The sequence below is a fragment of the Bos indicus genome, chromosome X (assembly GCF_029378745.1).
Source record: "Bos indicus isolate NIAB-ARS_2022 breed Sahiwal x Tharparkar chromosome X, NIAB-ARS_B.indTharparkar_mat_pri_1.0, whole genome shotgun sequence".
Taxonomy (NCBI): Eukaryota; Metazoa; Chordata; class Mammalia; order Artiodactyla; family Bovidae; genus Bos; species Bos indicus.
Genome location: NC_091789.1, coordinates 53,050,604 through 53,071,552, shown reverse-complemented (window position 1 = coordinate 53,071,552; position 20,949 = coordinate 53,050,604). Strand labels below are relative to the sequence as shown.

The 20,949-nt window shown below is 39.3% G+C and overlaps 1 protein-coding gene across 3 annotated transcripts; it reads left to right on the top strand.

Moving 5' to 3' along the window:
* Positions 1 to 1,839: 1,839 nt before the first annotated feature.
* On the top strand, positions 1,840 to 9,953 carry ARMCX3 (armadillo repeat containing X-linked 3). Of its 3 annotated transcripts, XR_011565305.1 has the most exons (6): positions 1,840 to 1,999; positions 2,529 to 2,608; positions 2,898 to 2,958; positions 3,232 to 3,302; positions 3,562 to 8,999; positions 9,049 to 9,953. XR_011565305.1 is itself a non-coding variant. In XM_019955799.2 (5 exons), exon 5 carries the CDS (start codon positions 3,713 to 3,715, stop codon positions 4,850 to 4,852), a length of 1,140 nt encoding a protein of 379 aa, XP_019811358.1. In that variant the 5' UTR covers positions 1,840 to 1,999; positions 2,529 to 2,608; positions 2,898 to 2,958; positions 3,232 to 3,302; positions 3,562 to 3,712; the 3' UTR covers positions 4,853 to 9,953. The 3 variants fall into 3 exon arrangements, 2 of the variants coding, with proteins under 2 accessions (XP_019811358.1, XP_019811359.1); XM_019955799.2 differs by having other exon boundaries at positions 3,562 to 9,953; XM_019955800.2 differs by lacking the exon at positions 1,840 to 1,999 and adding an exon at positions 2,006 to 2,153 and having other exon boundaries at positions 3,562 to 9,953.
* The last annotated feature ends 10,996 nt before the right edge of the window (positions 9,954 to 20,949 follow it).

Genomic DNA, 20,949 nt, shown 5'->3' with positions numbered 1-20,949 from the left:
ATATAAATCTATATCTGAATGCCCAAACCCATGGATTTCTGCATTCCCTCCCTGTAAGAAGGCCACAGGGAAGCTAAGTCTCACGAGAAAATGACAACTGAAAAATTTATCCTGAGAAGTACAACCATCAGGGGTACTAGAGGTTTCTGTTAGTTTTACCAGCCCCTTCTCTCCCCGTTGGCAAGCTACTACTTGGGAAGCCACAACTTCAGAAGGTTGCGTGGTAAGCCTGCAATCAGAGAGCAAGGGCATTGGTGCACTTTAAGAAGTGGCTTTCAGCTAAGAAACTTGAAGTACACTTACATATCATGGGGATGGCTCTGCCAAAGAAAGCTAATTTTTCCACGCATCTTAGCCAAGACTTCCTCTCCTCCAGACAGTGCTTGGGTGGGAACTATCAACATTTTCCTCTGACTCTTCTTTTCATATACTCCTGTTTGAATAAGCCCCCTCACTGCACATGATCTTTCTCTAAACACAGAATCATACAGTTGATTTGCTTTCTGCTTACTAAATTTCAGTCATATCCTGTTCATCTTAACCTTACACAGTGTTGTATATCAATTGTATCTCAATAAAAATGGAAGAAAAAAATACATTTTAGTCATATCCTAGTACTATTTTTCAGAAGTTACATTGATATGAATTTCTGTGGAATTTTGCCTGTTCCCAAATTTCCCAGTCTCTTGATTTACTCCCATATTGTCTATGGATCTTAAAATTTTTATACTCAGAGAACAACCTTATATCTTAACTATCAGGGCATATCACACTGTAGATCCTGTGTTATGACATTATTTTATTATTTTTCCCACTCTTAAAAGTTCGCTCATTGCTGACAGGTGACTTGTTGAATTCACCAATACAGTCAATGAAAAGGTTTCAAACTAATGGCTAGATGCTGAGTTCAGCCAATTTTGACTTGGCCTAACACCTCTAACACCTACTTCATTTAAAGATGCTGTTGTCCATTTGTATATTTTGTAATGTTCTTTGTATATCACTCACTTTGTCAGTGTGCATGCCTCCTATCTGACAGACATCCATGACATACTTGTGATTACTACTCAACCCTTCTGTGTAGCTGGCTTCTGAGGGCTCCTGTGGCTTGCTAACTGATGAAAGTGAAAAGTCTATAGCTCTCTTGTTTAGAAGGCTGGCCTAGTTAGAAGATTTATGTATTCTCAGACACACTGATGAGCTTATTCAGGATTGTGTTATGTGCTAGGCCCCAGAAGACACTAAGATTGCTTTGAGTGAAGTGTGTAACACTCCCTACAAGTGAGAAAATGTGGGACTTTTGGAGGCCATCACCCAACATCACTCTCCCACTCTTTTTTTTTTTTTTTTTTTTTACCAAATGAAAATAGCTTTACAGCCATTTTTTTCCTCCTACAAAGAATGCAGTCTGGGGGTGGGAAAGGGCAGAACTGAAAGAACAACAACAAAAAATAAAACAGTAAGTAAGGAAAAAAACTGCATTCACTCCAGGTCTCCTTTTCTGGTGGCTTTTTCTTTTCAGATCTGGGACTAGATTTCAGAGGAAATGGTAGACATTTATAGCTGGGAGGCAGGGAGGTGGAAGGAGAGGTTACTGTCCCAGGAGTCCGGGAAGGAAGAGGCAATTTTTCAAAAAGTACAAGTGGCCAGTAACCCCAGGGGAAGATGCTGTCCCTTTCTGGTAATCAGAGGAAGGCAAACACCACTACAGGGAGATGGGATTAGGAAAGAAAAAAAGAGTAACAAGGCCTGCTATGGGGGAGGGAAGGGAGGGGGGCGGGCCCTCTTCTGCCGCACTGCTGGTGGGAGGGGAAATTGGGGACCCGAGTTGGTGGATGACGTAGGTCTCACGTGACCAAGAGCTGACGTGTGCAGAAGTCCTTCTTGTTCTGGTCGTTGTTCCCGTCTGAGTATCAGCTCCCCATTGCCCCGAGGGCCAGTGGGCCTGCAGCAGAGGAAAGAAGGAGGAGGAGAAGGAGATCGTCCAGGATCCGTGCAGGTCAGTGCCTGGGACATTCCAGAAGGTGGGGGTGGCCGAGGGTGCAGGGCGGAAACCGTCGCGGATCCTGGGGCGCCTCCGTCGTCTCTTCCACTCGCCGCCAGCTTTCCAAGACGTCTGTCCCGCCCGCAGCCCATTCTGATGCTGCGAAATGGTGAGCAGGGGGGTGTTTGGAAGGAGCTCAGAGATCGGGACGTGGGAATCTGGTGGGAACCGAGGCCGTAATCTGGAAAGGGAGCTGTGCCCTGGGTGTTGGCCCCCAGTCCTCCAGGACGGTGCCAGAGGGGAAAGGCTGGACATGGGGAGGGGAGGTGCAACGTGATGTGTCAGCAGAACCCCGAGAGGGGTCGAAGGGGTGGGAAACCTTTGACAGCCAGGCCTCCGAATTAAGAACAGAGTTTTCTGTTCTGGGGACCGGTCCGTCCACCAAGCACTAGGTCGCGGCAGTTTCCCGTCTTTCTTACTGTGACTGTGTCTTCCTGACCATGGCTCTGTGTCTTGTGGATCCGAGCCTCTCCCGGGTTGCCAGTCTTTCCGTAGGTTGCGGCACCACACCAGGCTAGAGAAGAGGAAGGAAATTAACCCGGATCCGTGAAGGTCGATTTGAGGGTAAGACCATCTAGAGACCCTAACGGGGGCGGTGGGAGGATGGGGTGGGGAGAAACCAGAGGTAGCGATAATCTAGGTTAGGTCTGAGTCTGAGTGTGTTTCTCACACTCTTGGGACTGTGGCGAAATGGCGTGCAGTGTGTGTGTGTATGTGTGTGCGTGCGCGCGCGTGTGTCGTGGGGGGTGGGGTGGGGGAGAATGACAGAAGGGAAACCTATCAGATAGTTTGTTCGTAATCCTCTTCTCTCAACAGCACTTAGTCCCCATGTTTTCGATCTGTCATCCTGCAGGTCTGCTGTAGCAGGTGGCACCAGTTTAAACGAGGGAGGAAGTTTCCTCGGATCCGTAGAGGTCGGTTTGGGCATGGGGGCTGCCTGGAATGGGGGAGGGGTTGGAAATCGCCCGCGGTTGGACAGGCTCACCCAATGTTACTGTTTCTCCAACATCTCTCCATTTCAGGCTAGGGAAGCGGCAGGCATGTGCATGTTTTGGATGGCAGAGAGAGGTTGTGTTTTTGTTTTTTTAAAATCTGACAACCTAGATAGGTGAATCAGGAAAGCAACAAATGGAGGAACAGTCAATCCATCAAAGCTTCAGTTCTCACTGGCTCTGGTCTCTCTGCAGATTGCAAGGGTTGTTGGGCGTGGCACACCTCCAGGGGAGGGAAGAAGGAGCAAACTGCCTGTCTGGAGGAGGTTAGTGCAACGGTGCCACTCCCTGGGAACATCCAAGTTTGGGGTAGCTGAGGCCCCAGCAGAGAGGATGGGCTCCACTGCCTTTATCTAGGCTTGGGGAGGAGGTGGGCTGGGGAGAGTGAAATGAGGGGGAAAGAGTTTGTTAACAATCTACATTTTCTACCAAGAATTCATTTGCTTGTCCCTCTGTACAACTCTCTGCAGAGGACAACTTAAGGAGAAGAGAAACTCAAACCCTGTTTTCTTTCTCCACCCCTAGGTCCACCTCCAGAATCAGTTGTCGCGGCCTTGAAGTGGCTGAAGACGATCATCCTCCACAGGCCTGCACCCAGGCCAGGCCCATAGCCCTCCTCCCCCAGCCTGAGTGACTACTCTGTTTCTTTGTCCCTGATACCATCAGGGACGATTGCATGGGCTACGCCAGGAAAGTAGGCTGGGTGACTGCGGGACTGGTGATTGGGGCTGGCGCCTGCTATTGCATTTATAGACTGACCAGAGGAAGAAAACAGAACAAGGAGAAAATGGCTGAGGGTGGGTCTGGGGATGTGGATGATGTTGGGGATTGTCCTGGGGCCAGGTACAATGACTGGTCTGATGATGATGATGACAACAGTGAGAACAAAGGTGTAGTATGGTACCCACCTTGGGCCCGGATTGGGACTGAGGCTGGAACCAGAGCTAGGGCCAGGGCGAGGGCCAGGGCCACCCGGGCTCGTCGAGCTGTCCAGAAAAGGGCTTCCCCCAATTCAGATGATACTATTTTGTCCCCTCAAGAGCTGCAGAAAGTTCTTTGCTTGGTTGAGATGTCTGAAAAGCCTTATATTCTTGAAGCAGCTTTAATTGCTCTGGGTAACAATGCTGCTTATGCATTTAACAGAGATATTATTCGTGATCTGGGTGGCCTCCCAATTGTTGCAAAGATTCTCAATACTCGGGATCCCATAGTTAAGGAAAAGGCTTTAATTGTCCTAAATAACTTGAGTGTGAATGCTGAAAATCAGCGCAGGCTTAAGATATACATGAATCAAGTCTGTGATGACACAATCACTTCTCGATTGAACTCATCTGTGCAACTGGCAGGTCTAAGATTGCTTACGAACATGACTGTTACTAATGAGTATCAGCACATGCTTGCTAATTCCATTTCAGACTTTTTCCGTTTATTTTCAGCAGGAAATGAAGAAACCAAATTTCAGGTTTTGAAACTCCTTTTGAATTTGGCTGAAAATCCAGCCATGACTAGAGAACTGCTCAGGGCCCAAGTACCATCCTCGCTGGGTTCCCTCTTTAATAAGAAGGAGAACAAAGAGGTGATTCTTAAGCTTCTGGTCGTATTCGAGAACATAAATGACAATTTTAAATGGGAGGAAAATGAATCTACTCAGAATCAATTCAGCGAAGGTTCACTTTTTTTCTTTTTAAAAGAATTTCAGGTGTGTGCTGATAAGATTCTGGGGCTAGAAAGTCATCAGGATTTTTTGGTAAAAGTGAAAGTTGGAAAATTCGTGGCCAAACTGGCTGAGAATATGTTCCCAAAGAGCCAGGAATAAGTTCTTGATTTTGTAGTTTAGAAGCAACACATGTTGTAAACTCTTCCTTTTCTCCACCTTGTCTATATGGTAAAGGAATCCTTTCAGCTGCCAGTTTTGAGCAATGAATATCATATTGTATCATCAATGCTGATATTTATCTGAGTTGGTCTGCAGGCCTAAGCTGGATGAATGAATATCACTACCTGTTCTGAAAATGTTTGTTGCTTTTTATCTCACTGCCTAGATTGAAATATTTTTACTATTTCTTCTGCATAAGTGACAGTGAACCAATTCCTCATAAATAAGCTCCCTCCTATCATTTGCATTGACTGCATTTGTGTATCATCAATGAAGTTGTGTGATAATGCTGGAAAGAAGAAAAGAAAGAGAGAAACCATACTTATCTTTCGGTTTGTAATCTAGTTGGAGAGATAAAAACATACAAACAAAAAGAAAACAATATCTCAAGCATATACTTTTTGTTAAATATTCGCACTCAGAGCACAGAGAAAGCAAAGGTTTCTGCAGGATACAGTAGTCAGCTACAGATTTATGGAGGAAGTGTTCATTTAAAATGAATCCTCAGTGGGGTAGGTAGTTAGGGAGTTCCATGTGATGGGAGAGAAGGGGGACTGGTGTGAGAATGGCATGGAGGTAGGAACTCTTGCTGTGATAGTGAGGAGACTAGTCTGTTTAGAGTGGAAAGTGTGACTGGAAGTACATAAATTTGGAAAGTTGGCTGAAGCCAGTTTGTGGAGAAATGTTTGAATATTACCTCACCGAACGCTGAGAGCCAGTGAATAATTTTGACTAGAAAGAAAAATTGGAATTCATATAGAAGTCCTTCTCTCACCTACTGTGCAGTGTCTATGAGAGTATGGCAAAAATGGGGCCTTTCAAACCCTGGTGGTAGGAATTCGCTTAACACTGGCACAAGGTTTGCAGAGGGCCATTTGGTAATACATATCATTAGCCTTAAAATATGTAATCCCTTTGTCCTAAGGAAATAATTGAATCATTGGCCAAAGATTGTATGTACAAGGCTGTTTATCCCAGCACTGTGTGAAATAGTAAAAATTGAAAACAACTTAAACAATTTAGCACACTGGACTGGTTACATAAATTAAGGAATATTCACATCAGTCAGTCAGTTCAGTTGCTCAGTCGTGTCCAACTCTTTGCGACCCCATGAATTGCAGCACGCCACATGGTGTAAGATAAATATGTCAATTTCAATCCATATTGTCAGGGAATGATGTTCATCATGCACTGTTAAGTGAGAAAGGTAGGTTAGATAGGAGTCTTCTTAGTAGGATTCAATTTTTCTGAGAATATAAGATATTTAAGTAGACACTAAAAACTCTGGAATTACAGACATCCATATAGTAACAGTGATTGTCTTTGGGTGGAAGGATAGTGTAATTTTTACCTTTTTACTTTTTATTCATCTATGTGTTCTTATTAACCTAAAACAAATACTGATTTTTCAAAAGTTTTTGCAAAAGGAAAGTGTTGGGAATGGAGCAGGTGATTGATTGGAGCATGAACTGAGTATTTACATTAAACATAAGATGGGTTGAAGTTTTCTCTCTGAAATAATAGATGAGTGCTAAAGATGGGGCTCACTGTAAGAATTAAATGAAGTAATATATGTGAAATACTTAGAATTTTCTGGCACATAGCAATTAATTAAGAAAATTGAGCACACTTAGTTACTTAGAATTCAGGGTTGATAGTTGTTCTGGTTGACCTTTGTGTTGCTGGGGGCATTCTGCCATGTGTCAGCATCATTTAATAAATAATAACAACAATAAAAGTTAGCATTTATTAAGTGACTACTGTGTAGAGTGATGTCATTCCTGCAAGGCAACTGTTAACAATAGTTTCTCAAAGAAATAGGCTTTTCTTTTTACTACGTACTCAAGATGTTGTATCAGACATGATCTCACCTGCCCTTACAATGTATTGTTGGTCAGTTTGGGGATGTTATCCTACTTTATACATGAGGCCAGGAAAGGGTAAAAGCTCTGTTCAGTTATGATCTGGTTTTAGCCCCAGGCTTCCATATACTTACTCAAATGTTGCCTACAATAGACAAAAGGACCATGGACTGATCAGCTTGAAGTTGTTGGGTATGGTGACTCTATTGAATCATACTGGGGCTCCTTTGACATCAGTTTTAAGGGTGGAATGAGGGTAAAGGAATTAAAAATTTTTATTGCTCTATTATTAGGCAGGAAACAAAGATTTGGGAGGGAAAGCCTTATCCATTTAAAATAAATTAACTTTGAGATACCTGTGTGACATCTAAATGGATATACCCTAATGTCATTTGAGTGTATTGATCTGGTGCTCAGAAAAGACCAGCCTGCAGATATAGATTTGGGGGCCACCAGAGAAGAAATGATAACTAAGGACATGGGAGTGGATGTGATCCCCAGAGAGAAGGTTCAGAGTGTAAGAGTGGAAAGCAGCACAAAGAACTGGATAAGGGATTGTGGCAGCTGGGGGAAAGAAGCATCAAATTCCAACTGTGGATACCCTTCCAGACACTAACTATCAGTATACCTATATAGTCCGTACATCAAATTGGATGATACTGTAGGCGAAGTTTCAGAACCTGATTTAAATTTTGTCTACTTTTCTTCTAAAATGTATTCATTGGAGATACTTAAGAAAATAGAGACAATAAGAACAAACTTGTTCCCTCACCCAGATCTGTATCATGAACATCTAAAAAATATTCTGATCAAGCCACATTGGACTGGGGTGCTGAGTGACCTTTCACCCTGGGGTGGCAATGAGGTGCACTTGGGTAATAAAAAGCCACCCTGCAGCAGGGGCACAGGCCTGACTAGTGTCCATCTGCTCCGCAGGTCTCTTTTCTCATCCTCCTTTTCTCTTTTCTCATCCCCTTCCCATTCTCCTTCCCTTTCCCTTCTTCACACTTTTCTCTTATTTCCTCCTCTGAGAGACCGTTGACAGTAGTCTCTTTGTGCTTCTGTGTCTTTTGGGGGTGATCGTTTCATCTCCATGACACCAGGTCATGCACCAGTGGGCATTTGATACAGAATGGTAATTGTCGTTGCTGTGGTAACAAGATGACCCTGGGTATGTATGGCTGGATGCCAAGACTTTTCAGACCATTGAACAGAAACTGAGAAAGCACCGGTCTTAGTGTGGAACAGCCCTGTGTGCATTGCATGAATTTTGATGTCCCATACCTGGTGTTATTTGAAACTGAGTCACCCGGACTTTGGGAAGTGCTGTGTGAGACAGATGTGTGACTGCCTGGTCCAGGGAAGACACAGGGCCAGCCCAGCCACACTCTGATGTCCTGATGCTTTCACATCAGAGGTTGCCACTCAAACATTTTGGGAAGGGCACCCTTCTAGTATAGTAGCCGTGATTGTGGCAGCTCATGGGGGCAGGGAGGAGCCAGTGTCCTTTCTTTAGAAAGGATGGCAGTTTCTTGGAAACTGAGGAAGTTAGAAACTCAAGGATATTCTGCTATTTTGTTTTTATCTACTGATTTTAGGAATTTAAGTGGGTCTATTCCAGGCAAATGTGTTCAAAGGTGATTTTACAAAGATGGAGTATAGTTCTCTTACAAATTGTCACCCAAAGCATAATATTTAAAGCTCAGGAAACTGGTTTTCTATTTTTAAATTCATATTTTACTTGCCTTATTTCAAAAGAGATTCTAAGTGTAGATTTAGCAAATTGATGTAGTTCAGGCAAATTTTGTGTTTATGCCTGTTTGGTTAATTTCTCTGCTCTATTCCCTTGAGAGTGGTTTTTTGAAGAATGATTATGACTATTTTCAATGCTAACATTTTACATTCATTCTTCATCGTATCCCAGACTGAAATTTTTTTTTCCTGATTTCTCTGTTCAAACTGTGGCTCTTCTTGCTTTTAAACCAGAACTATCATGCTGCCATCTCCAGGTGCAGAAGACTAGGATATTGACCCCTGAGGTGTGGTATCAAGCAGGATAACACATATTTACTTTCAGAGATATGTATCTCCATGCTTTTCCCTCTCCACTGTGTCCTTCTCAGGCCTTGTGTTAAGGGCTTGGGCATTGTTGGGTTTGGGGATAAGCCTGAGAGGAGGGAGGGAGTGGGAAAGAAGCCTTACTGGGGGTAGCTTCATTCTAACAGGTTCATGTCAAAGGAATTTGATCCAGCACTGACAGCTTCATTCTAACAGGTTCATGTCAAAGGAATTTGATCCAGCACTGACAGTGGGCTAAGTGTAACTCTTTGACCCTTGTTGACCATTTACATTTTAAAAAGTGAAAGAGTAAGTGTAGTACAAGCATCTTTGGGTATTAGAACATTTCTAAGTTTGTGCATGGACATAACATGTTATTAAATTGGATGGATTTTCTCTTTTGAAAATAAAAAAAAGAATGAGAGTCTGTTACTCTAAGAAATGTAATTACCAAGTAGAACAGATTTTTAGTGTTGGCTGCTCAGAACATTCTGTCCTTAAGATCAATGTACATCAGGAATAACATTATCATCAGAAGGTTGTTTATTTAGTGCTTAGGGAATTGGGGCGAGCTGACTTAGCTAGATGTTGGTGCTGTCAAAGTAGAAGAACCTGATGCACCCATGTCAATTATGGGGGTTGACTTGTGTCTGAAATCAAATACTTGTATTCAAGAGCTAGAGCATGTTTCTCTCTGTACACAATTAGAAATTTTGTCTGCCCAGATGACCCTTAGCCAGAGGTGGATTATTAGTTGATGGTAGTTTTATGACTGTTAAGATATATTATCAATTAGTTTCCATACAGGATTTGAGAAATGTATATTTTACAACAGGAGAAAACTGTAGTATTTGTAATGCATTCCCTCCTACATATTGATTAGTATCTCCCTTTTCTGAACCTTTCTTATGAGTAATGATAACGTGTTACTGATTTTTTGGAAACAAAGGTAAAACAAATTGTTACCTCTTTAGTTTTTTCCCATTTCTACTTCAGTTTTCTGTTTGCTAAAATGTGGTTTAACTATAATCTTGCTAAATTTTGTGGCTTTATTTCAATACGCTGTAATGAAAATTCTGACATAATGAAATGGATCAATAAAAGAAAACTTTTAATTTTTACTGTCTTCCATCATTTAAAATGAATTAAATGGATTATCTTGTTGATATTAGAAAAGATGGAATCTAGGCAAGACCAAATAAAACAGACAACTATTTTCTAAATCTTAAATCCATTTAAACTGACTTGGAGAATAATTCTTTGTAATTACTTAGTATTTAAGATCATCAATCTTCACCTCTTGTTATGCTGATCTGTGTAATCTATAGCCAAAAATTGAAAGTATTAAATCACACCATGTTGCTTATAAAAATTACTTAAGTTCTGATTGATTTTCTTCTGATATAAAAGTTAAACCTTTATGTTATGAATGTCATAATTCATGAATGTCTATAAATATAGGTCACACATATGTGTTTAGGTGGAAATGACTACTTGGGGAAATAATAAGATATTAGTAACACTCTGGAATTGCTTTTCAGTTATTTTTAAATTATGAATAGAAGTCCCAGATATATTTATTTTAACTTAGAAAGTGGAAAAACTAGTATCTGGGAAAGAAGACCATATTATAGCCTCTGCATTGATGGACAGGATTATGCATCCACCTGGGCATTTGACTACCTCTCTGAGACAGATTTCGGAGTTAGCACTCTGAGAGATTATTTTTCATAGTGAACTCTATTTTAGTCTTCTTTATTATATTTTCTTAAACCATAGAAGTTCTTTATGCTTATTAACAACTCAAACAGATGAAATATAAATTAAAACATAAAACTGCCCTCTTCTCACCCATTTTTACAGTTACTTGCTATTAATGTGTTCTATGCATGTGCTGTACTATGCTGTGCTAAGTCGCTTCAGTCGTGTCCGACTCTTTGCGACCCTATGGACTGTAGCCCACCAGGCTTCTCTGTCCATGGGATTCTCCAGGCAAGAATATTGGAGTGGATTGCCAAGCCCCTCTCCAGGGGATCTTCCTGACCCGGTGTATGAACCCCCATCTCAGATCTCTTGCATTGGCAGGCGGGTTCTTTACCACTAGCACCTTAAACATAAATGATAACACATATTCATATTTTTATCAGAAAATCAGGTCACTGTCCATATATGGTTCTGTTCTGCAACTTTTATTTCACCTAAAATCATGTGTATATTTCCATACATATCCTACCTCATTCAGCTTTGTTCATGGTAGTCATATCATTCAGCCTTTCCCTTTATGGCTTCTAAGTTTCTGGGCATGCTGAGACAAGCTTTTACTCCCCGAAGAGTTTACAATAATTTTTAATATTTTATTTGAGCTTTTAAAAATAACTGTTTGCGTGTGTGTTTAGTTCTTCTTGTATATAGTTTTATATGTGGTATGAAGTAGAGACATAATTTTACTTCTTTTTCCCAGGCCTAGACATTGATTATGACATCCACTTTTTGGCAGACCTTTTTAGACATCATTAGTTATAGGTTATCTACCTAATGTTATTCTTCTCTATAAATGGAAACATTATTCCTCTTTCTGCTATCCTCCTGGTATGATGCACTGGAGACTTTTGGTGAAGTCCTATATTACAGAACCTGTTTATTAAAGATGGAGTGAATTATATTGGGTTGTCATACTAGTAATTAATTCTTTATGGGTCTATTATGAAATAGAGAAAAAATTGAAGAAATTTAAAACACCAAAGGATAAGTACAGTGCACTATGGGCTATGAAAATGCTACAATTTGTAAATGGTAGTCTAGCAGGTGACTTACATGAGTGTGACAACACTTCACTCAAAGCATGACAAGGAATGAGCTAATCGGTGTATTTGAGAATTTGAAAATCTGCCAACTAACTCAGTCTTCCAAGCAGAAGAGTTATTACATATTGTCACATATGCCTTGGAACCAAAGATAAGAAACTGATCTTTTTGAAACATGGAATGAACTGTTGGATCTAGAGGGCTTGAGCACTATGAATTAAGACGTTTTGGAGGACACTTACAAGATAAAGTAATATTCTTATCAGAAAACTGGAAGACGTACAGATTTAAATTTGTAAAAGACACTTGTGCACAAATAGATAATATAATTTAAAAAGTGTACCAATGACATGCTGACACTGGAGACGATTGAAGTAGCAATTGATTAAAACATTCTATGAATGAGTTTGATATTAGATACTCTTCACTAGTAATATATATCCTTTTAAGCAAAAGAAATAAGAAAATGTTGGCATATGGTCTCAAAAGTGCAATACTTCCTAAAAACTTGCTAGAATAGAAGAAAGCTATTGATTTTTTTGTGTGTTTATCTTTGCCTCACCACCTCTTCTATCTTGCTTATTGACTTCATGATCTTTAAATAGTACTTGTGTTTTAGACAAATACAGTCATATCAATTGTAAATAGAAATTGGTTTTAACTTTTCCCAATTTTACACTAATTGTTTATTTTCTTATCTTATTGCAAGAAATTGAATCACCAGAAATATTATTGAATGAAAATAGAGATTGTGGATGATCTTGACTTGTTCTTGGTTTTAGTGGAAATGACTGGCATTTAATGATTAAAATGAGGATTGCTGTTAACTGTTGGTAAAAAGCACTTTCAATATTTAAGTCATTCCCTTCTATTCTTGTTGGTATCCATTAGGAGTAGCTGCTGATTTTTTTCTATCCTACTAGGTTATAGTAGAGCTTTTTCGTGCCAAACTTTTTGGGTTCTGTTTGTTTATAAATTTTATACATTGTTAATATTTTATTTTTTATATTATTAATATTTTTATAGTTGCCTTTTATGTACTATCTTTAGCAGATTTTGATCTTAAATTTGCTAACTTTATAAAATTCATTAGTTAACTTTCCATTTTTTTCCTCTTTTCTGGTAGAGTTTAAATGATATTGATCTTTGTAGTAAGTGTTAGTTGCTCAGTCATGTCCAACTCTTTGAGACCCCATAGACTGTAGCCTCTGTCCGTGGAATTCTCCAAGCAAGGATACTGGAGTGGGTAGCCATTCCCTTCTCCAGGGGATCTTCCCAACCCAGGGATCGAACCCATGTCTCCCCCTTGCAGGCAGATTCTTTACCATCTGAGCTATCAGGGAAGCCCAAGTCTTATCTCTTCTTTAAAGGTAATACAGAACTGAATTGCAAAACCATTTGATCCTGGTTCCTTTTTTAGTGGTAGGTCTACAATCACATTTCTAATCTTATCTCTAGCAATTTGTCTTCTCAAATTTTCTGGTTCTTGGATTAATATTGATAAATTCTACTGGGAAATCATCCATTATCTTTAGATTTTTAAATTTGATATCAAAGATTATATATAAAATTACAGCTCTTTTAATCACATCTATTTATGTAGTGAAAGCCTTCATTATTCATAATTTGTATACTTCTGTTTTTCTTCTATTATTACTTAGTTTTACTTATGAAGAGTTTATTTTATTGGTCTTTGAAAGAACCAGGATTTTATTTATCATTTCTACAATGTTTTTTTCTGATCATTATTTTTAACTTTTTGCAAATTTCTTCTATCTTTAGATTTGTTTTCTTGTACTTTACCAATTCTTCAAGAAGAGGGCTTATTTCTTTTATTTATGGGCTTCTTGAATAATAGTGGTAATTAAGATTATTTTTCTCTGAGTACAGCTTTAGTCATGCCCCATAAGCCTTGATATGATGTATTCTTTTTCTTTTTGTCTTGCTTTTAGCTTGTAGTTTTACTTTTAATTTCCTCTTTGACCCAGGGGTTATTTTGGAGAACAGTGCTACATGGTCAGGCAGTTATATTTAATGGTAATCTTCTATTTATTTATAATTTTATGCTGTTAAGACAATGTACCTATAAATTCATTCCTTTTTTAGAATGTATTTCCTGTTTCATTTAATCTAAGTTTTTAAATTTGAAAATCATGTTTTTCAATCCCAGAAATTATTTTTTCTGCTTTAGTTGTATTTTTTTCAGCACTGTTATTAGTTATTTTGCTAAAGATTATATCTGACTCCTTAAGTAGTTCTATTTCAGTGGGAGATAATATAAGTTTTAAAGTGCACAGACAATGAATATGAATAGTCATTTATGGAAGTAATACAAGTGACTGGAGAAATTTGGAGACTAGAAACTCCAAGGAAGGTCTTCTGGAGATATCCCTTGGAGGCAGGACTGGGATTTGAATGAAATAAATTTTATGATTCTGTGTTTATTCTTCACTATATGTGCATTTTCTTCAAACATTGTTTTTTAGACATACCTAGTGATACCTACCTAAGTGGTAGATTACCCTCTTCCCAAGTTGCTCCAATGGAAAAGAATCTGCCTGCAATGCAGGAGACCTGGATTTGATTCCTGAGTCAGAAAGAACCTCTGGAGAAGGGCATGGTGGGCTACTCCAGTATTCTTGCCTGGAGAATTCCATGGACAGAGAAGCCTGGCAGGCTATATAGTCCATGGGGTCCCAAAGAGTTGGACACAACTGAACGACTAATACTTTCACTTTCTTTCAGTGATGCCTACCTAAGTGGTAGATTAAATAATTTTCAGAAAGTATCATTAGACTTTATTATTAGACCATAATTTGTTTTCTCACTCTAGCTCCCCTACCGCTTCCAGATTTGTAATGTATCACATTACCACAGTGCCCCAGCTATCATTATTGTACTGTATGTTGATTACCTTGCTGCTGCTGCTGCTGCTAAGTCGCTTCAGTCGTGTCCGACTCTGTGCGACCCTATAGACGGCAGCCCACCAGGCTCCCCCGTCCCTGGGATTCTCCAGGCAAGAACACTGGAGTGGGTTGCCATTTCCTTCTCCAATGCATGAAAGTGAAAAGTGAAAGTGAAGTCGCTCAGCTGTGTCCAACTCTAAGCGACCCAGTGGACTACAGCCTACCAGGCTCGTCCGTCCATGGGATTTTCCAGGCAAGAGTACTGGAGTGGGGTGCCATTGCCTTCTCCCTTTGATTACCTTAATTGTAGCTTAAAAGAGCTATGTTCAGAATTTAGTGTCCAAGAGAAAACAAGCTGTGTAGAGACTATGGCTTGACCAACAGCTGATACCATTTCCCAATGGGCTATTCCTACTTATGTCACCAAAGGAAATCTCTGAATAGTCAAAAATAAAAAAATACACAGTAATTTACCAAAAACTATTAAACATTTCCATGTACTCTCTCATTGGAATCCTGGAAAGTGCAATTTCTTTCTTTCCCTGAGGATGGATTCTTATTCACTCTTAAAGCAGAGATTTAATATTGCACTGGAGATGATAAATATACACCTATTTGCATGTATGATTTGGCCTGGCCAAAAAGTTTGTTCAGTTTTAAGTAAAAATAAAAAGATGTATTTTTTTCATTTTCACCAAGAACTTTATTGAACAGCATAATTCACTAACCAAATGAACTTTTTGGCCAAACCAAAATATATGGTAAACTATTATGTTTTTGATATAAACTTATATTCTCGTTTTTCTCTCCCACAATATTTTTTACTTTCCCATTTTCCCCATTCTTTTCTTCAGGAAAGGTTTATGGAAGGGCTTTGTTATTTCCCAAAGCCCAAACACATGAAAGTATCATGCTAGGTATAGTTGATGCTCTACAGTAAGCTGTGTAATAAATATGGTTTTATTTACATTCAACCTGCTGCAGAGTCAGTGTGTTCAGTATGAGGATTCATGTCTTGCTTCAGTTGTTGAAACTCCTGTGCCACAATCTCTTCAAATATTGCCTTTTGCTTATTCACTCTAGTCTTTCTTTATGGAACTTCTTCCAAGTATATTTTGATACTTTTCATTCTTTCTGCCATGTCTTCTAGCTTCTCATTCATATTTTGCACCACTTTATGTTTTTATGCTGCATTCTGGGTGATTTTTTTGAGATCTATCTTTGAACGTTGTAGTTATCTTCTTGCTTTTGAGTTTGCCTCTGCTCAGGCCACATACATTTAACCAGTTCCAGATTAATTTTTATGTTTTTGTCCTTTGGGATTGCTAACATATAGGAACTGTGATTTCAACCCTACGTATTTGGGTGGAGCTGTCCTGGATTCTGATAACTCCCATGGGTCTCTTTATCCACCCATAACCTCACATAAAAGACACGTTTTCTTGTTATATATCTTTGCTGTGAGAAAAGGTTTTCTAGTCATCATATTAGGTACCAGTTGTACTTCTATGGGATCTGGATTTAGATAGGAGCTTGGTACCAGCTTCCCATCTTCCAGTGTCTAGAGGTGTTGCCTCCTGTTACTGTGTGGGATTAAAACCCTGTTCCCCAGCCCTTAAAGCCAATATCCATCTTTTGTCTTTATCTCTGTTTGTCTTTATCTCTTGCTCACTGTTGTTAGTCCCTTCTTTGTTTCTTGGGGATTTCCATTTCATGATCATGAGGTTGATTATTTCATGATTACGAGGTTGACTATATTACTACTTTTAGAGGGGAGTACGTATTCTATCATTTCTGTGAGTTGTCAATGGAAGGGATCAGAGCTGAGTCAGTTCAGTCTGCTATTAACTGGAAGTTCCTCAGATAGTTTTGTTGGATTGAATTGTGTAGATGATTTATGTGGTGCCTCTTAAGAGACATCTTGGGGGAACGTATTTTATATTTCTTCCAGTCACATAGTATAGCGTCTTAACAAGCTTTCTGTATCCTGGAATGGCAGTGATAAGGAAGCAGAAGAGAAAGTCTTGATTATTCAAGGAAAACAGAAGCAAATGGAGAGCCATCATGTCAGAAGAGGCCACAAGGAGGGAATGAAATTGGTGAATTATGTAGAACAATACTAGAATCACGTGGGCTCCTTCCTTCCAAGGACTCTAAGGCACTCTTATAAGCATCTTTAAATTTAGACACACCATGGAGAAAACATGGAGAAAACTGATACTGTTTCAGTCACCCCCATGGAATGAGAAGACAAAACAAAAACTGTGAGTGTTGCTATGAAAAATAAAAGTTGGTTGTCTTACACACTTGAAGTTGTGGACTGAGATTTATTATGGTTACACATAAATACACACACACATATATATTATATATATACACGTGCATGCATATTTGTATATGGATAGTAAACAAGCTGGAAGGATACACCACAGTGTATTAGAATGGCATTCTGTAGCAATAAGATTGCAAGACATTTATATTGTCTTCTTTGCCTAGTTAACTACACTTTTCCTTATTTTAGCTCAAATTTTACTCCCTGGGGGAATTTTTTCTGTCCCCTTTCTACTCCGTCAGAGGGGTTTGATCTTCTGCTATATATTCTTATATACCAGTGTCCCATTCTTTCTTTGCACTTACACAGAATTAAAATTATACATGTACTTGTGTGATTACTTGATTAATGTATATCTTCCACTAGTCCATGAGCTTCATGAATGGAAAGATTTGTTTTTTTCACCATTGTATTCTCAGTACCTTGCATATGCACTCAATGAAGACTTAATAAATGGATAAATGAATACATTTCTGCATTGTTTGAATATTTTTACAATGGTTGTATTAATTTCATTATTAAAAGAAAGATTATCCCATTTAGAACAAATATAAACATAGATCTTCTGGGCCAGTAATTATTTGAGGGTCACACTTCTTATTAAAAATGTGTTGGTGATTATAGCCAATTTCTCCTGAAAAATCCACATACACCCTCCTTTCATTCCTAAAAAGAACTTTACATATACTTTAGGTATTTCTAGATTTGGCTAAGAGAACATCTGGTCTAGGTATATCAGTGTGTGGTCAGTGGGTGAGAGTTCCTTGGACATTGGCCTAAACCTGGCTGAGGGGTGACCAGGGAGGAGGTGGAATGACAAGCAGTAACCTTGTTGCAAGGTAGACTCCTCCTGGGTTCCCAGGAGTTTGGGAATGAGAGGCCTACCAGACTGCACTCCTCAGGCTACGTGGGAGGTAGTAGAATGGCCAAGGGGGAGCTTCTACTCAGGGAAAGAAAAAGTGGGTTTGTGTCACTTCTCTAGGCTACATGGAAACCCTCAGTTGTAGGGGTCTAAGAGAGAGGGATCCCATTCTGTTTCCATTGGTGGGAACAGTGCTGCCATCTATATTGAGGCTGAGTTATCTCTGTGGAAATTTGGGAGCGGGATGGAAGGGGCCAAAGGCATTTACTCAGGTTACCACTTTGGTCACCTGTTCGTGGTTATTTTTGAGGTGAGCAACAGAGTCAGGTGCAAAGAATGAGAGGCTGTGGAATTTGGGAAGGGGTTGAGAGACAGCACCTTATGCCCATCCTGATGGGACAGGGAAAATCAGACGATCTTTGCAACTCTTACACTCTCGGGTGCCTGGGCCTCATAGCTCTTCCCTTTGCCCAGAGTTGAATCTCACTTTTTAGAAAGATTCAGTCTGAAAACGTATCAAATAGTTTAAGCACATTTATAACTCTTCTTACATGGAAAAATAATACGATTGTAAAACTTCATTGGACTAAGGCACTTGCATGAAGTGAGGCCTCCCTCATAAGTTCGAAATATCTTTTTGGGCCATGCTGGGTCTTCGTTATGGTGCGTGGGCTTCTTTAGCTATAGTGTGCGGGCTTATTTGTCCTTTGGACATGTGGGATCTTACTTTCCCCACCAAGGATCAAACCCATGTCCCTTGTATTAGAAGGTGGATTCTTAACTACTAGACCACCAGGGAAGTCCTGATAAGCGTCCATTTTGATTGAATGCAGCCATAAGTCTGATTCTGGGCCAATGAATTGTGGCAGAAGTGATATAAGTCACTTCCAGATTTTTTCATACAAGATGTCTCCATGCTTCATCTTTGTTCTCTCCTTTCTCATCCACCAGCTAATAAATGTGCCATAAAACCTCCCTGCTGACCTGAAACATTAACTTGAGACTCTTTTGTGAGAGAGAAATACTTATTCTTGCTTTTAAAATCATACTGTCTATGTTTTTGAGTCTTCTGTTATAACAGTTTTAACCTTTTATGCTACTATGACATTGATGGATTTCTTCCCTTCCTTTTCTGACTTCAGATAATGAAGATTATACTAATCAAATTCCTTCCTTCATATCACACCATTTGCATTGGTCTAATAAAAATATTTTCCTCTTTTCTTTCTTCATTCATTTACTACTTTGTTTCTTTCATCTCTATTCCTCACTTCCATCTTCCTCCCAACAGGCAACTGTCCTGTTTGATGTGTACATTCTTATTTATTTGAGTTCTTTTAGAAATTACATTATTTTGTATGAATGATTTTTAATTTAATAAAGACACAGTGCTGTGGTTCTTATTCTGTTTTTTTCCACCCCCCCACTCAGCAGTATTTTTAAAAATGTTACAAGTTACTCTGGGTACATTTATTCTGTAGTTTCCAGCTTTTGCTTAATGTACTAAAGTGTTCATCCACTCTAATTTACTTCATTTTCCTAGAAGTAGATTCTAGACCGCTTCCAACTCCTTACTACCTCAAACACTGACATGATTGTCCTCTTATATGTCCCGTTATGGACCTGTGTAAGAAGTGTTCTGGAATATAAAAATGGAATTGTTAGGACATAGGGAGTATGTGTGGGCTTCCCTGGTGGCTCTGATGGTAAAGAATCTGCCTGCAATGCAGGAGATCCAGGTTCAGTCTCAGAGTCAGGAAGATCCCCTGGAGAAGGGAAAGACTACCCACTCCAGTATTTTGCCTGGAGAATTCCATGGACAGAGGAGCCTGGCAGGTGACAGTCCATGGGGTCACAAGAGTCAGAGACACCTGAATGACTAACACACACACACACAGGGCATGTGTGTAGTTAATTTGATTAAATACTGTCAGATTACTTTTTGGAATAGCAGATACAGTCTAAAATCTAATTAGCTGCCTGTATGTGTAAGAGTTCCTATTACCCTTGCACCCTTACTAACAATTGGCATGTCCTAGCTTTTGAATTGCTAGCCAAATAGATGTAAATGTACATGCATCCTCTGCTTTTTGAAAGTTCACTTTTACAAAAGACTTATGTTAGTACCTCTTTCTGCTAACAGAAAGAAATGTGAAGAGGATTTTGCTTTTATGAAAAAATGGAGAAAAGTGAAAACAGCAATTCAGGGTTTGGTTTGTAGAGCAACCATTGTAGAGACAGCGTGCACCCAGAACATCAAACTCTTTCTCCCGAAACTACACTCAGCATCTCCCGAAACTTTGAAATGTATCTGTGAGCATTTGTGTTTTATTGCATTTATTTTGTGCATCCGTTAGCAAGATGTGTCCTAAGGTGATTATTTCTATACTTTAGACCATTTCTGTTTACAAAACACCCTACTTTGGAAGACTAGGGGAAAACCTGTATTTATAATTGTATTTTAATGAACAATTATCTGATTAATGATGAGTTTGAACATCTCTTCATGTATTTTTAAGCATTTTGGTTTTCCTCTTCTCTAGGTATGTGTATGTGTGTGCTAAGTCACTTTAGTCATGTACTACTCTTTACGACCCTATGGACAGTAGCCTGCCAGGATCCTCTGTCCATGGGATTCTCCAGGCAAGAATACTGCACTGGGTTGCCATGCCCTCCTCCAGGGGATCTTCCCAACCCAGGGATAGAACCTGTGTCTCTTATGTCTCCTCCATTGGCAGGTGCGTTTTTTACTCCTGAGCCACCGGGGAAGCCCTCTCTAGGTATATTTTTCATGTATTTTGCCAATTTACAATGGTGTGTTCCTGTCTTTTTCTTTTGGTACCAGAGTACTTTGCATATGCTAGATATTAATCCTTTGTTAGTTTAAGATATTGCAAATATCTTTTTTTCTGTCATCTTTTAACTTTGTTCATGGTGCCCTTTATCAAATAGAAATTCTTATTTTTATGTAATAAATATTACATAAATAGTTAAATATTACATAAATATGTATATTTGTAATATTTATGTAATATTTAAATATTTAAAATTAAATATTAAAAATTTTTTGCCTTCTGGTATGTATTTCTGAGGTTTTGTTTAAGAAATTATTATCTATTTCAGCTGAAGGTGAAACTCTAATACTTTGGCCACCTGATGCGAAGAACTGACTCCTTGGAAAAGACCCCAGTGCTGGGAAAGATTGAAGGTGGG